The sequence below is a fragment of the Schistocerca piceifrons genome, chromosome 1 (assembly GCF_021461385.2).
Source record: "Schistocerca piceifrons isolate TAMUIC-IGC-003096 chromosome 1, iqSchPice1.1, whole genome shotgun sequence".
Classification (NCBI taxonomy): Eukaryota; Metazoa; Arthropoda; class Insecta; order Orthoptera; family Acrididae; genus Schistocerca; species Schistocerca piceifrons.
Window position 1 is genome coordinate 126,801,058 of NC_060138.1, and position 16,938 is coordinate 126,817,995.

Consider the following 16,938-nt stretch of genomic DNA (forward strand, 5'->3'; position numbering starts at 1 on the left):
TTTCATATGTAATAAACAGGCAGATATGAAAATGGAACAGTATGCAAAAATTGTATTGATTCGAACTGCAAGTGTGTAATTACCAATAGACACTACATTTTTAAAAAGAAAAAAGGGGAAAAAAAGAGAATAAAAACATTTTAATAATTTACATAATTTGTTACCAACATGCCTGAAGTAATTTTTTTCCCCATCACACTGTTATGGTAAAGGATTATTCTTTTTTGATTGCTGTGATATTGTGTGCGATTACATTTGTTTTTGTAATTTTTGACATTACCATGTCTAACAATACATACTGCTTTGGGGTACTCTGGTAGCCCCCTTGGTATACCATGTTATTTTTTTTAGTTTGGTGTGCAAAAGGTTAAACATCTTATGCCGCTGAGGAAAAGTTTATGTGGCGGCGTCACAAGTACCTACATGCTCCAGATATGTATACATGCAGAACTGTATTTCTGCACCATTCTTCCAACAGCTGTTCACAGTTCTGGCTGCATCATTCGAGTGTGCATTATGTTTGCTGCTATGGTGCCTTACTGGAGAATTTTACTTTATTTTTCATTTTTCATTTGTTTTAATACTGCATTCTTCAATTCTACAAGAGAAATGTCACATTAACAAGGCTGCACAGACAGAGAGATCCTGGAGATACTAGCAGTGATAGTGAGTGTTATGTCTCTGATGTAAGGAGCAGCAATGAGTCATCAACAGAATCGCGAAGTTGTAGTCCTCGGGCTTGTACCTCAGCTAGTACTGCACATCAGTTTAATGCTTCTTCAAGAGATGCAGTTGCTAGCTATTCATAATCCGAAGAATCAGAAAGTGACACCAAAATGCTTTGGAAAAGAGCATGCCTTAATGACACTCTGGTTTGTAAACAAACAGATTTAAGGCATGCATCTGACGACACAGCTTCAGGAAACAAATGTCAACTGGTTAAAGACTCAAGGAGTCTGTCATTTTTTAAATGATATTTCTGTTAGAAGATGTTCCAGTTCATGCAGATGAAACAAATCACTTTTGTGTGTACAGCGGGAAAAATACTTCACAACCTGTGCATTCTTGACAATCAAAGTGGAAAGATACTGGATTTAAGGAACTTTATTGTTTTGTTGCTATTTGTCTTCTAAAGGCACTAATAAAAAAGTTGAAAATATGTGACGATCAGTACAGAAATATACTGTTGAACACTTCAGTTTTCAGTGGTATTATGTTTGGAGGGAGTTTTATTTTACTGTTGAGAATGCTACACTTCAGTGATAAGTCTGCGAGTACTGAAGGCAACTGTTTGTTTAAAATTAGGAATAATGCTGATAAAATCCGTGAGACATTTCACAGTACACTTAATCCGCATCAGAAGCTTTACACCAATGGAAGTCTCTTCGATGGCAGGCAATGAAATTCGCAGAACTCCATCTATCGGTGTAAACCTCACGATTCCAGTACCACTAACTTCATAACCAAAGAGAGATTTGAAAGTACATGGATTTCCCTAATCTGTTAATAACTAGGCTTCTACTATATAGTTACACAAGCAGCAACATTATCTGTATACTTTTACAATTTTTTTTAAGGAACCATTTTTCCTTCTCCTGTAAAATTTAGGAAAATGTAATTACAAGGTTTTCATTGCCTATCAGCATCTCGTTTTTCACAGTCTATTATCTTTTAACAACTTATTCCATCAGCAGATTTGAGACAACGACATTTGTGCTATGTGACTTGAGGTGTAAGACATCACTTTATAGAAAATGACTGGTAACACACTCAGTCTTTCTAAGTGATGAAAGATGTTGTGACATTTAAGAAACACTTATCAGCGGTTACATTTCGGACAGCATATTAATAAAGAATTGGTTTACCGTATTTACTCGAATCCAAGCCGCATTTTTTTTCCAGTTTTTGTAATCCAAAAAACCGCCTGCGGCTTAGAATCGAGTGCAAAGTAAATGGAAGTTCTGAAAAATGTTGGTAAGTGCCGCCAGAACTAACTTCTGCCGTCGAATATATGTAGCGCTACACAGGCATACTTTGCAGACACAAAGATAAATACTGACGCCAAAACCTCTGCGTCAGTAAATAATTTTTTTTTTTAAAAAAAAGGTTTAAGTCGAGCTTTTTTCTCTGCCCCGAGTTTCGACCACTGCATTTTCATACATTATCCAACGAAGTAAATACAAATTCCGTGTTGTTTATCTTCGAACGTAGCAGCATTTCAATGTACTACGAAAATCCGACTGGCAAGACTATTTGGGATGTTTGTCAATATGGCCAACTCTATGTTCTGAATTTTTTCCTACCTGTGAGAAGAGATGGTTGCTAATAGGAACTTTTATGAATTGCGAATCACATGCAGTATTTTCTTCAACATAAGAATAATACGGATATAAACATTTTGCCATGTATTCTTTCGTGTTTGCTGCTATCTCATTTAAATCCTGTCTACCTAATAACCTACGAAACTATTGTGAGACAGCAGCAAATCCGGAAGAATATACATATGATGTCATGTTTATATTCGTATTATTCTGATGCCTAATAGTGATACAGTCAGAAATGAAGCACGGCAATTGACTAGATTTTTAAATCTAAGATGACTAATTTCTGTGCAGAATGTGATGTACAAAAGAGGCGTCTGCAAAGATTTTCAAATGGAGAAAAATTTTAGCTAAACTGTCGATCAGAAAATCTATCATATGCAGTCTATTATTTGGTTCTTGTTGATCATTATCAAAGAAAGCAGCAGTATAATTAACAACAAATAGCAGTCTCTTGCCATTGTTTCGCAAATGAGACAATTCCTTTCTTTTTTTTATTGTAAGCGGCGGTAGGGCGCACGTAAGCAAGCCATGCTGCGAGCGGCGACAGGTCGTAAACACTATCAGAATGCGACAAACCATACATGACACAGTACAATAATGCATTTTCAGCCTAGAGTGACGTAAACACCTATAACAAAGAGAACGGCACTTATCAGATCAAAGAAAAATAAGCAACCCATTCAAACCAGACGAAGCACGCCTGACGCATAGCAATGGCTACCTGGTAAAGCTTAACTGCTAAGCTTACGACTCGAACCAAACTTCTGTAGCTGTATCGCCATTTAGTCTACCTAAATTGTGTCTCATATTACAATAGACCAACTTTGTTTCGATTTGGAGGTGCGGCCTAAAACTTTTCTCTCCCCTTGAATTTCGAATCTCAAATTTCAGGTGCGGCTTAGATTCGGGAATTTTTTTTTTTTTCCCTCAATTTCGAGTCTCATTTTTCAGGTGCGGCTTAGATTCGAGTGCGGCTTAGATTCGAGTAAATACGGTATTATTATTTGCGGGCAATGCAAGGTACAAGGGTGCAGCATGTGAGAGAGATAGACAATGAGTTTTGTGTGTTCACCTGCTGTGGGCCACTTGTTAGATATCACATCTTGAAGGTGTGTTGCAACCACGGAAGAACACCACTCACATCAATAGTGGCATCACAGAAGACAAAAAAGAATTTTTAAAAAACTGTCAGTCTGCCTTACTTTCTTGGTCATTTGGCTTCACAAAAAATGTTATTCTCACTGAACAAGATAACTGTATTCAAACATTTGTGATAAGATTGTAATATACTTATCTGATGACAATTAGCTCAATGTGTAAATAGGCTTAGAGTGGTGTTTAAAGAAGAAATATTGTTGGTCAATACATAAAACTGAGAAGGATTCCAGTTTCTTTCAGACTTTAGCACTGAAAACACTGCGAAGGAGAAGTTGTACATTTATCCGGAGTTTACAAGTTGGTCTAGATAGTAGTTAATTTTATGAAATAGGCAACCATGAAGAATATATTACACAAGATGGAGTAACCCCAAAATAAACAAATTAAACTTGTGCCAATGTTTAAGAGAACATTAACTGTAACAGGGACATGCTCTGTATGTTGACAATTGATATTCCAGCCCAGACCTGTTTCTCTGGATACAAAATCACAGACAACCACACGTGGCACAGTTTGAAAGAATAGGTGCAACATGCCAAAACTGCAGATGAAATTGAAATGGGGAGAAGGATTTTAAGACAACTGAAAAGATGCTTGGTATCAAGTGGTATGACGAAAAGAGAAGTGTGGATGTTGGTCACTTGTAATACAACAAAATGGTTGAAACAGAGAAGACTAACAAGAAATACTGGCAAAAAAGAACGAAGTGTATATTGTTGGGATGGTCCCTGACGTCACATGCTGTAGTGAATCTCTCATAATGAGCACATCCTATTTTGGGAAGATGCAAATTTCATCACAGGTGACACTAGTCGCAGGCACTATCACTCAGTGTTGTTGAACAGCACTGATCCCCCATTGAAAATTGCAGCAATTCTGATAAATACTTACTTGTTAGCCAAAATAAGTCTGTATTTCTGGTAAGTCATAATTTTCACAACTGTCACAGAATACTTTCCACTGAAATCTTCCCACAACATACTACATATCACCACGGTTTCTGGTAGGAGCTAGATGACACTGTGAAAAGCACACTGTCACACAGACAAGCAAAGTTTCACGTCACAGGTGATTATAATCCATAAACTTCAAGAGAACCAACATAAGGGAATAGTATGGGAGTACTCAGCATCCTGGAGGACAAACAAAACAAGGAAAAGTTAACTGTAATGTGCTGAGAACATAAAATGAGGTTAATGATAACATATTTCTGGATCAAGCCAAGTGAGAAATAGAAATGGGCAAGCCCATTCTCCCAACAGTTGGGAATTCCAGGTTTCCATGTAGCAGTCAGACAAACATTAAAGACGCCATGAAAATCAAGGTCAGGAAGAACAGTAGAATCTGATCATTACCTCACAGATGTCAAGTGTCATTGGATACAGAACAGGGTAAACAGCCACAGACAAATAAAGCAACTAGAAACATCAAGATAGACAGAGAGAAATTAAGACATAAATAAGAAAAGTACACAGAAGGAATCAAAACATACACTATGTGATCAAAAGTATTCAGACACCTGGCTGGAAATGACACAAGTTCACGGTGCCCTCGGTCGGTAATGCTGCAATTCAGTATTGTGTTGGCTCACCCTTAGCATTGATGACAGCTTCCACTCTCGCAGGCATACGTTCAGTCAGGTGCTAAAAGGTATCTTGGGGAGTGGCAGCCCATTCTTCACAGAGTGCTGCACTGAGGAGAGGTATCGATGTCTATAGGATTCAGGTCAGAACTCTGTGCAGGCCAGTCCATTACAGGTACGTTATTGTCATGTAACCACTCCGCCACAGGCCATACATTATGAACAGGTGGCCGATCATGTTGAAATATGCAACTGCCATCCCCAAATTGCTCTTCAACAGTGGGAAGCAAGTAGGTGCTTAGAACATCAATGTAGGCCTGTGCTGTGATAGTGCCACACAAAACAGCAAGGGGTGCAAGCCCCCTCCATGAGAAACATGACAACACCATAACACCACCGCCTCCGAATTTTACTGTTGGCGCTACACACACTGGCAGAAGACGTCACTGGGCATTCACAATCCCCACACCCTGCCATCGGATCGCCACATTGTGTATCGTGATTCGTCACTCCACACAACATTTTTCCACTGTTCAACCGTCCAATGTTTACTCTCCTTACACAAAGCGGGGCATTTATCAGTGTGATGTGTGACTTATGAGCAGCTGCTTGACCATGAAATCCAAGTTTTCTCACCTCCTGCTTAAATGTCATAGTACTTGCAGTGGATCCTGATGCAGTTTGGAATTCCTGTGTGATGGTCTGGACAGATGCCTGCCTATTATACATTACAACCCTCTTCAACTGTCGGTGGTCTCTGTCAGTCAACAGACAAGGTCAGCTTGTACACTTTTGTGCTGTACGTATCCCTTCACATTTCCACTTCATTATCTCATCGGAAACAGTGGACCAGGGATGTTTAGGAATGTGGAAATCTCGCGTACAGACGTACGACACAAGTGACACCCAATCACCTGACCACATTTAAGTCTGTGAGTTCCGCGGAACACCTCATTCTACTCTATCACAATGTCTAATGGCTACTGAGGTCGCTGATACCTGGCTGTAGGAGGCAGCATGAAGCACCTAATATGAAAAAGTATGTTTCTGGGGGTGTCCGTATACTCTTGATCATAGTGAACAATGAATGGGAAGACACAAAGCTGAACTGTGAGGAAAAGAAAACAAGAAAAAAGCAACACAGATGGTTGAACAAGAACTGTGAAGAAATAGTAGCGAACTGTGCAAAAGTCTGAAGAGACTGGAGTGACAAGAACAACACAAAAATAGGAGGTTTTCATAATAATGAGGAAGGCAGTGGCAAAACAATAAAGTGGACGAAAAGACAGAGGATAAAACAGGACCTGCACAAGTTTGAGGATCCTTTTAGGAATAATGACAGTAATAGTGAACTCAAGGTGTTGGCAGCTGTTGCATCGCAGGCCAATGTCGTTACCAACTCATGTATTGTGTTACAAATGAGTATGATGAATTATGAGTCAGTTGTTAGTAGCCAGTCAGAATGCTCGTTTATTACAAGCTTTCAGAGCCAGTGGCTCCTTGTACTGGCAGAAGAGTTGAAGGAGAAGGAAGAGAGGTGAAGGAAAAGGACTGGAGAGGTTTAGGGAAAGGGATACAGCTTAGAAAAGTCGTCTGAATTTTACCCCCAGACAACAGTTTCTCAAAACTCTGCAACTGGGAACTAGCACTACAACATGTCCTTGGTTCTTGCCACGCACCTGGCCTTGTTGTTGTTGTTGTTGTTGTTGTTGTTGTCTTCAGTCCAGAGACTGGTTTGATGTAGCTCTCCATGCTACTTTATCCCGTGCAAGTTTCTTCACCTCCGAGTAACTACTGCAACCTACATACTTCTGAATCTTCTTAGTGTATTCATCTCTTCGTCTCCCTCCATGATTTTTACCCTCCACACTTCCCTCTACCACTAAACTGGTGATCCTTTGATGCCTCAGAATGTGTCCACCAAATGACCCTTGCTTCTAATGAAGATGTGCCACCAATTCCTCTTCTCCCTAATTCTATTCAGTGCCTCCTCATTAGATACATGAGCTACCTATATAATTTTCAGCATTCTTCTGCAGCACCACATTTCGAAAGCTTCTATTCTTTTCTTGTCTACAATTTTTATTGTCCATGTTTCACATCCATACATGGCTAAACACCATACAAATGCTTTCAGAAAAGACTTCCTGACACTTAAATCTATATCTGATGTTAATAAATTTCTCTTCTTCAGAAACACTATCCTTGCCATTGCCAGTCTACATTTGATATCCTCTCTACTTCAACCATCACCAGTTCTTTTGCTCCCCAAATAGCAAAACTCGTCTACTACTTTAAGTGTCTCATTTCTCAACTAATTCCATCAGTATCACCTGATTTAGTTTGACTACATTCCATTACCCTTGGTTTGCTTTTGTTGATGTCCATCTTATATCCTCCTTTCATGACACTGTTCATTCCATTCAACTGCTCTTTCAGGTCCTTTGCTGTCTCTGACAGAATTACAATGTCATAGGCAAACCTCAAAGTTTTAATTTCTTCTCCATGGATTTTAATTCCTACTCCACATCTTTCTAGTGCTGTCTACTCCCGGAGCCTTGTTTCGACTTAGGTCTTTCAGTACTCTGGCAAATTCTTCATGTACTATTGTATCTTCCATTTCATCTTCATATATGTCCTCTCATTTCCATAATATTGCCCTCAATTACATCACCCTTTTACAGATCCTCTACATACTCCTTTCCACCTTTCTGCTTTCCCTTCTTTGCTTAGGACTGGTTTTCCATCTGAGATCTTGATATTCATATACGTAGTTCTCTTTTCTACAGAGATCTCTCTAATTTTCCTGCAGGCAGTATCTATCTTACCCCAAGTGATATATGCGTCTACATCCTTACATTTGTCCTCTAGCCGTCCCTGCTTAGCCATTTTGCACTTCCCCCTCGACCTCATTTTTGAGACATTTGTATTCCTTTTTACCTACTTAATTTACTGCATTTTTATATGTTCTCCTTTCATCAATTAAATTCAGTATCTCTTTTGTTACCCAAGGATTTCTACTAGCCCCCATCTTTTTCCCTACTTGATCCTCTGCAGCCTTCACTATTTCATCTCTCAAAGCTACCCATTTTTCTTCTACTGCATGTTTTTCCCCTGGACCTGTCAATCACTCACTAATGCTCTCTGACACACTCTACAACTGCTGGTTCTTTCAGTTTATCCAAGTCCCATCTCCTTAAATTCCTACGTTTTTACAGTTTCTTCAGCTTTAATCTACAGTTCATAACCAATAAACTGTGGTCAGAGTCCACATCTGCCTCTAGAAATTATATATGCTGGCCTTAATTTATATTTATTCCTTCTGTCTCAACATTTCTTCACAGTAACTACTCCTTTCTTTACTCCATTTTAGTTTCCTACACCTTTCCTACATTTTTCGCTGTCGCCCCTCCCACCTTTCCTTCTCATCCTGTCCAGTAAGTCTCCCTTGACCAGGGGTTCTGAGTGACTTTACTAAACTGTATTCCTTTCCCTAAACCTGTCCAGTCCTTTTCCCTCACCCCTCTTCCTTCCCCTTCAATTCTTCTGCCAGAAGGAGGAGCCACTGGCTATGAAAGCTTGTAAAACTTAAATCCTTTTGTGTGTGTGTTCCCCCGCTGCCACTTATGGCAATCGCTTTTTTGTGTTGATGTTCATTGGCTTCACCCACAAGCAAGTTATCACATTTCAACCTAACCTAATACTCAGGCTATATACCAGTCAGTCTGTCAGCACATCTAGTTTTCTTTCATTCACATTTGTTGGCTTTGCCAACTCACTACCAAATTGTTATATTCCAACCTAGCCTAGACCTTGGGCTATGCTACACATCAATCTGCCAGCACATCTATTTTTTCCCCCACTCACATTTAATGGCTTCACCAACATACATTAAAATTGTCACACTCCGATTTAACCTAGGCCTCTGGCTCTACATGTCTGTCAGCACATCTATTTTTCTCCAGTCACTGAAGAAATATGAAAATCGGTCACCAAACTTAAAATTCAAAATAAGCAGATCCAGAAAAGTTATTCTGGTGCTCTCCATACAGAAAACAAATGTTACCAGTTCATATCTTTTGCCAAAATAAATTATCACATTCAGCGATTCTCACTGCTTCCGTATCCTTATCACCCAACTGGTTATGACTAATGTCAATGAACTGCTAACTTCAGCACACAACAAAAACCTATCAAAACTGCAGTTGAGACCTCAGGAAATTCAAAAATGTCTAACAGGAGGCAGGGGCAGAGAACTGTTAATACGAGTTAAGAAAGGGAATTGTCTAATGGTGTGATTGCCGAATTCTTAAACAACCTGCTGACCTTTGAACCACCCGAAGAAAACTGGAATTCAAGCAGAACAAAGAACCAGGAATGAGACTGCACAGACAATATGATACCTACCGAAGATTGGACAGCAGCTGAAATGAGCAAAATCATGTCAAATTTGGAGGCCAAAGAAGTAACCAAAAGGATGGACGAATGTGATGGTAGCAGCAGTACACATGAAAGGGGACAAGAGGGATACAAATAACTAAAGAGTAATATTGCTTCTATAGAATGGATACAAGGTGCTGTTGAAACTCGAACTGAAGAGAGTACAAGAATAGATCTAGATTACAGGTGGAGATATCAAGCAAGGTTCAGGAAGGCAGAGGATGCATAGAACAAATCTTTAACCCAAAGCAAAAATATGAATATAGAGCTTTCGAACAAAAAGATAGTAGTAATATTTGTGGACTTCAGTAATGCATACAACTGACTCCATTCACGGACAGAATCTTTAAAAATAGGCTGAACAACAGAGGAAGAATTTGTAAAATTTAATGCAACGGATAATATTATGAAAAGTAACAATATTATGAGAGGAAAGTTGCCACTCACCATATAGCGGAGATGCTGAGTCGCAGATAGACACAACACACTTAAAGCTTTCGGCCAATGGCCTTTTTCAACAATACACACACATACATGCACACAACTGGGGGCAGTCAACTGATACCACAGTGCCTGAGACTGTAGTCGTGTGAGTGAGTTGTGTTTGCACGAGTGTGTGTCGTGTTGAAAAAGGCCACTGGCCGAAAGCTTCAAGTGTGAAAATCGTTTTGTTGTCCCTATCTGTGACTCAGCATCTCCGCTATATGGTGAATGGTAACTTTCCTCTCATAATATTGTTACATTCCATCCTGGCTTTTCCATTGCTTAATATTACGAAAAGGGTAGTTCCGACTCAGCATATAGAGGAGACATTGAATCACAGATAGACACAACAAAAAGACTAGAAAGTGAGCCTTCAGCTAACAGGGCCTTTGTTGGAAATAAATACACACACAACTTACACGTGCATGACCACGGTCTGACAGCCGAAGCAAATCTGGTTTCAACAGCAAGTGTGTGCGAGTTGCGTTTGCATGAATGTGACTGTGTGTGTGTGTGTGGGGGGGGGGGGGGGGGGGGGGCGGGGAATCCCCACGCGCATGCGTGTTTTGTCTATTTTTGATGAAGATCTTGTTGGCCATCTGACAGTCTTTTTGTTGTGCCTATCTGCAACTCAGCATCTCCGATCTCCGCTATATGGTGAGTAGGAACTATCCTCCTCAATAATTGTTATTGATTTACACAGCTCAGTCAGTGGAGCACTTGCCCACAAATGTCTAAGGATCCAGGTTTGAATCCTGGATATACTAAGTTTCAAGTCGGAGCCCACTGTATTGTAGAGTGAAAATCAAAATTCAAACAACAATTCTCTAGGCTGTGGCCACGCCATTTCTTCACTATTTCCTTTCATCCTGCAATATATGAGGGAGAACTTCTATTAAGTTTGGGAGGTAGGAGATGATATGTTGGCAGCGAAGAGAGGGTCGTAAGTTGTGCTTGGTTGCTCAATCATTATACCACTGTGAAAGCAAAAGGTCCATGGTTTGAGTCCTAGTCTGGCACACAGTTTTTATCAGACAGGAAGTTTCACCCATACCTCTACCTGAAATTTCCCTACTGACTCATACATTCTTGTGCTTGCTGTCCAGTGTTTAATGGGTTTTGTAACCACTTTTTGCTCTTTTTGATTATCCTTTGTGCTTTAACCCTGGTAAACAAAGTCCACCATGTTCTCTTTGGGTTGTTCAATCTTCGCAGTGTCGCCCAGCTGTCCCTTATTGCAAAGCAACACTTCTCAATTGCCAATGGACAGGTTTTCTTCAAATGTGCATTGAAGATTTCAATATGCCCATCTTTGTGGCTTTGTGTTGCACCCAGTCTTCGCGTATTGGTGCTCAAATACAGGCAGTTTCTCCCACTGAGTGTTTTTTGACAGTCACCTTTTGGATACAGCTATTCCAAGGAGGAGCAGCCAGATGGGGAAGTGATCACTATTGTTGAAGGACCCCCTTCCCTTCTCACTGGACAGCAGCTGAAAGATGGAGAGCAGCAGGTGAACTCACTAGTAAGCACTGAACCTCATGCTTTAGTGACGTGTCATCCGTTGAGTCAAAAAGATGTACATCATGTGAATGTGCTATGAGGGTCCAGCAGCATATGCCTTGTAGATCAGTGGGTTGGAGACACTCTCATTGCCACAGGTTTTCTTCCGGACAGATTGCATAACTCAAGAACGTATTACAACTAAAACATTAGAGATTAACTTCAACACTGCAAAATTACCTGGATGTTACAACCTAACAGGCTATTTACACCAGCTTTTCAATCATCTTCCCTGAATTGAACCTGTTGGCAAGTACATCTGAGAGCAAACACTCTGCAACAATCATTGGAAGAGTCCAGGCAGGAAGAGGAGGCGTTATGGCCTGGGGAATGTCTTTGTAGCACTCCCTGGTTGAATTCATCATTCTGAAAGGCAAAATGGATCAACCCAAATATGCATCTATCACTGAGGACCGTGTCCACCCCTACATGCAGTTAGTTTTCTCTCGGTGCAATGGTATCTACTAGCAGGACAATGCTGATGGGAAACACCTAACACACCAAAGAACATTCATTTTGTACTGGTTGGATGTTTGGGGTGGGGGGTGTAGACGTGGGGACCAAGGCTTGACTTTAGTAAACTGGCTCAAACTGAACATAGGTTGCCATAGTCACAAAGACAAACAGATTTGTTTGGATTTTCTTATGCTCAGAAGTCAAAAATCACCTATGAGTGCCATGTATATGGACACAGTCATGTGCGCAAGGTGTTTTTTGATTGTACATATTTTACCTCTGACAAACCTTTGTATAATGTGGTGCATTTTATCCACTAATATGAGGTTCCAGTTCACAATTAACATATTTGGAAAAGAAATTTTTGAAGACCAGAAGATGATAGCATAGTCTGTCAAAATTGATTGTTGATAATAAAGAAATATTTATTCGACATTGGCTATAGAAAGCTTCTTACTGTGCACACATACACGGAGCCGTAAATCAGACTTTGGACTGAATATCAATATAATAAATGTGGACAAGAAACTAATGTCATCTAATTTTGAACAGAGAATGATATATTGGCAACTGAAAATGCTTAGACATGCCCAGTACCCAGGAATAATAATCCAAGTGTATTCTTTTACATTAACACATTTTGCTGTTTCACATTGGAATTCACTGTGTCATAAAAATTCTAATAATGTTATTCAATCTGTATATTAAGCAAGCAGTGAAGGAAACGAAAGAAAAATTCGGAGTAGGTATTAAAATCCATGGAGAAGAAATAAAAACCTTGAGGTTCGCCGATGACATTGTAATTCTGTCAGAGACAGCAAAGGACTTGGAAGAGCAGTTGAACAGAATGGATAGCATCTTGAAAGGAGGATATAAGGTGAACATAAATAAAAGCAAAACGAGGATAATGGAATGTAGTCGAATTAAGTCGGGAGATGCTGAGAGTATCAGATTAGGAAATGAGACACTTAAAGTAGTAAAGGATTTTTGCTATTTGGGGAGCAAAATAACTGATGATGGTCGAAGTAGAGAGGATATAAAATGTAGACTGGCAATGGCAAGGAAAGCGTTTCTGAAGAAGAGAAATTTGTTAACATCGAGTATAGATTTAAGTGTCAGGAAGTCGTTTCTGAAAGTATTTGTATGGAGTGTAGCCATGTATGGAAGTGAAACATGGACGATAAATAGTTTGGACAAGAAGAGAATAGAAGCTTTCGAAATGTGATGCTACAGAAGAATGCTGAAGGTTAGATGGGTAGATCACATAACTAATGAGGAGGTATTGAATAGGATTGGGGAGAAGAGAAGTTTGTGGCACAACTTGACTAGAAGAAGGGATCGATTGGTAGGACATGTTCTGAGGCATCAAGGGATCACCAACGTAGCATTGGAGGGCAGCGTGGAGGGCAAAAATCTTAGAGGCAGGCCAAGATATGAATACACCAAGCAGATTCAGAAGGATGCAGGTTGCAGTAGGTACTGGGAGATGAAGCTTGCACAGGATAGAGTAGCATGGAGAGCTGCATCAAACCAGTCTCAGGACTAAAGACCACAACAACAACAACAACAGAAGATGTAGTAACATGTCTATTTTTAGATATCAATTGTGCATGAAAACTCACCCATAAAAATTTATGAATGACAGAGATGCCCCTTATGAAACAATGGAGTACTAATCCTGTACATCATTGTCTGAGACGTTGCACTTGGTATGTATGAGAATTTAATGTGTCCATATGGAGACAGAAGTTTAACAAATGAACAAAAGAATTTTTAAAGCCCAGTGTCTCGGAGTAGGCGGTATATACAATGCATCTTTGGCATCCTGGTAATTAAACTGAGAATTTTTCATCACCCAATGGATGTTCTAGAATAATTTGCAATTACCATGATAAACGTGTGCTGTTTGTATGGGAAAATATGTTTCGAATTTTGAAGACACACTGTACGTCCCTCCAAAAATGGAAATTCACCGAGATCTAACAAGAAGTCGCGAGCCATCACGAATTTTATTTCAAGATGCAGACAATGTCTGGTTGCTTTGACAAGTGTGCAGAGACTGACGGCAGCCAAATACATTTTCTACGCAGCACTCTGCTAACAACTGGATGCATAGAGCCAGTTGGCTGTTGTGCAATCCAATGTGTTCCCATGCCTGCCACAGTGTGGAAATCATAGCTACCTAGTGTGCAGGCTGTAATGAATCACCCACTGTTTTATATACTGATGCAGCCAGAACGCCTAGTTCGTCACAGCCCTTACTACAAAAAAGTCATATTGGTGCGAAAAAAATCTTATTTATCAGCAATAAGTCAACACAATCTTAATAACACCAAAGGTAACTGACAACATGTAGGCCTACTTGAAGTGTGAGCGGTACACAATCTACTGCTTTCAGAAATGATCACTAAGAGAAATATTTCTGTACTGAATGACCGAGATAAATACCTGAGTTCTTGTCGAGCTGTCTGCAACTGCTGCCTCTGGGTAAAACTATGAAGCATGACAGCATCCCACTCATCTTGTAAGGTCTTTAAGATAGCTGGAATGCTTGTAGCGGATGGGGGCTTTGGTTTGACAATTGGTGTTGCTGAAATGTCAACATTAACTATGTAACAGCATATATTTCATAAATAGTTTCACCAGTAGTATGCATATATACTTACTTTTCACCTCAATAAGCATGTCAACCGTAAGCTCCTTCCCTGATATTGGATCCACCCCATTTTCTACTACATACTTTTCTATCAGTCGCCTTTCAAATATAGCTCCAGATACTGGAGATATGACAGGATGTTCTGGAACTTCATTTGAAACTGTAATGTAAACGTAAGTGGGCCTATTTAGTGAAATTGTGGAATTAGCAGCAAAACTAGTACAGCGACTTACTAACGAACCACCAACCTAACAGCTATTAAACTACAAAGAAATAAACAATTCAAAAACCTCTGGACACTGAAAATAATTCTCAACTCTCCTTTTAAAAACACCTACAAATTATCTTCCTTCCTTAAAGTAAAATGCAAACATATCGCTATCATGTAACACTCATTAACACAAAATGTGGTACACGACACCGAGTGCAAAGAAACAGGCAAGGGCTACAAGTACATCGAGCAGAGGGCAGTAACTGTTTCCAGATATCGTAACCCGAATGACTGCATAGAACGCTACTTTTCTGACCAATTACACAGTGCTCAAGGAATATGTCTATTCACTTCTAACCATGCAGTGGATCTTGTCATATACAGCAAATTCCGAACAGTTATCTTGTTTGACTAACTCAAATTTCATTTACTCAAAACTTCGTACGAAACCACCCGGTCAAAGAGTAAACATAGTACACAACGCTTTCAAAATTTACGCATACAACAGTACAAACATCATCAGAATTTCGTACGTTTAACGCAAACAAAGCACCAAACGTTTTTGTAGTTTACACTCAGATACACTCGGTAACCTTCTGCATGGCATAACAACACTGGAATTAGAAAACGAAAACGGTTGACCTTCTAACAGCGACAATATATAGCTGATATTGCACACATTTTACAAAATCACGTTCCTACAATCGCGAATGGTTATTCAATAAACGTCACAAAGAAATAACGAAGTAAACTTAGTATACACAACCACTTACTCGCACAACATAGCGCCATTTTTGTTTTACAAATGTTACCGGCAGCAAAGATTACCCAATACCGCAGTTAAACACATCACACAAACGCAAATATAATCAAAGCTAATCTGTCTTTGGAAAAGATATTCATTTATGCAATAGCAGAAGCGAAACAAAGAACAAGTACATAACGCCATATCAAAAGCTTGTGATTTGATATATGAACAACATATAACTGTCAATACTGAGAGACTGAAATGGAAAACTTGATCGCGCGCAGCGTAAGGACCAAATTCTGATCTCTTACAATTATCTGAAATGTCAGTACGAGTGTAAAGAAGGTATCACAAGTTTTATTCACAGTGAATTTGAAAAAGTATTCAAACATCTAGATATTTAGATTTTGGATAGAGTTTTGGTAACAGAACACATCATCATCATCATCTTTTATTGCAATCAGTGCTCATGTCCATAGGTATAACTTTAAAATACCCTACATGTGCCTCCTGGGTGGAGCTAATTGAGCAACAGTGATTACAGGCAGCCAGACTATCCGTAGTATCTCCTGGCAATGTCATATCAACTAAATAGCCATTCGCTAAATAAAATAGTTCAAACAGTAAGTACACTGTAGTTTAAGATTGTGTAGTATTTATTTTACATGTTGTTGTTGTGGTCTTCAGTCCAAAGAGAATTCTATATCTCTATCATACACGCTAGCAACCTATCAGTTTGTAGCGGAGGGTACTTCCGTTACCCCAAACTGATCCCTCATCCCAGTTCCATTCTCGAAAAGGCGTGGGAAGAATAACTGTCAGCAACCCTCTCTATTAGATCTAATTTCTCGAGTCTTCCCTTAGCGGTCATTTCATGAGATGTATGTTGTCAGACTATTCCTGGAAAGTGCTCTCTCTAAATTTCAAAAGTAAACCTCTGCATGATGCACAGCCTCTCTTTTGAAGCGTCTGCCTTTGGAGTTTGTTGAGCAATTCTGTCACGCTCTGGCGCCGAGACAGCGATCCCTTCATAAAACACAATGCTCTTAGTTGGATCTTCTCTATCTTTTCTTCCAGTCTTACCTGCTAAGGATTCCAGATTAATGAACAAAACTGAAACATCATTTGAACAAACCCCTTGTAACCTTTCCTTCGTGGAGAGCTACATTTCCTTAAGGTTCCACCTATCATTCTCACTCTGGCATCTGCTTTTCCTACCATTTGTGTTATGTGGTTATTCCACTTAATGTCACATTGGATAGTTACTTCTAGATATTTTACGGTAGATCCTGTTTTCAGCAATCTGTTACCAATAGTGTA

The 16,938-nt window shown here is 39.6% G+C and overlaps 1 protein-coding gene across 2 annotated transcripts in view; it reads right to left on the reverse strand.

Annotated features, from left to right (window-relative positions):
• LOC124795257 (pre-mRNA-processing factor 19) overlaps positions 1 to 15,718 on the reverse strand; it is a 40,237-nt gene extending 24,519 nt beyond the window's left edge. For both annotated transcript variants that reach the window (XM_047259214.1, XM_047259205.1), the window contains exons 1-3: positions 15,644 to 15,718; positions 14,670 to 14,819; positions 14,452 to 14,593 (exon numbers count right to left, since the gene is read on the reverse strand). In XM_047259214.1, coding sequence (XP_047115170.1) covers positions 14,452 to 14,593; positions 14,670 to 14,819; positions 15,644 to 15,662 — 311 coding nt within the window. In that variant the 5' untranslated portion in view covers positions 15,663 to 15,718. The remainder of the gene's footprint in view (positions 1 to 14,451; positions 14,594 to 14,669; positions 14,820 to 15,643) is intronic.
• Between the last annotated feature and the right edge of the window lie 1,220 nt (positions 15,719 to 16,938).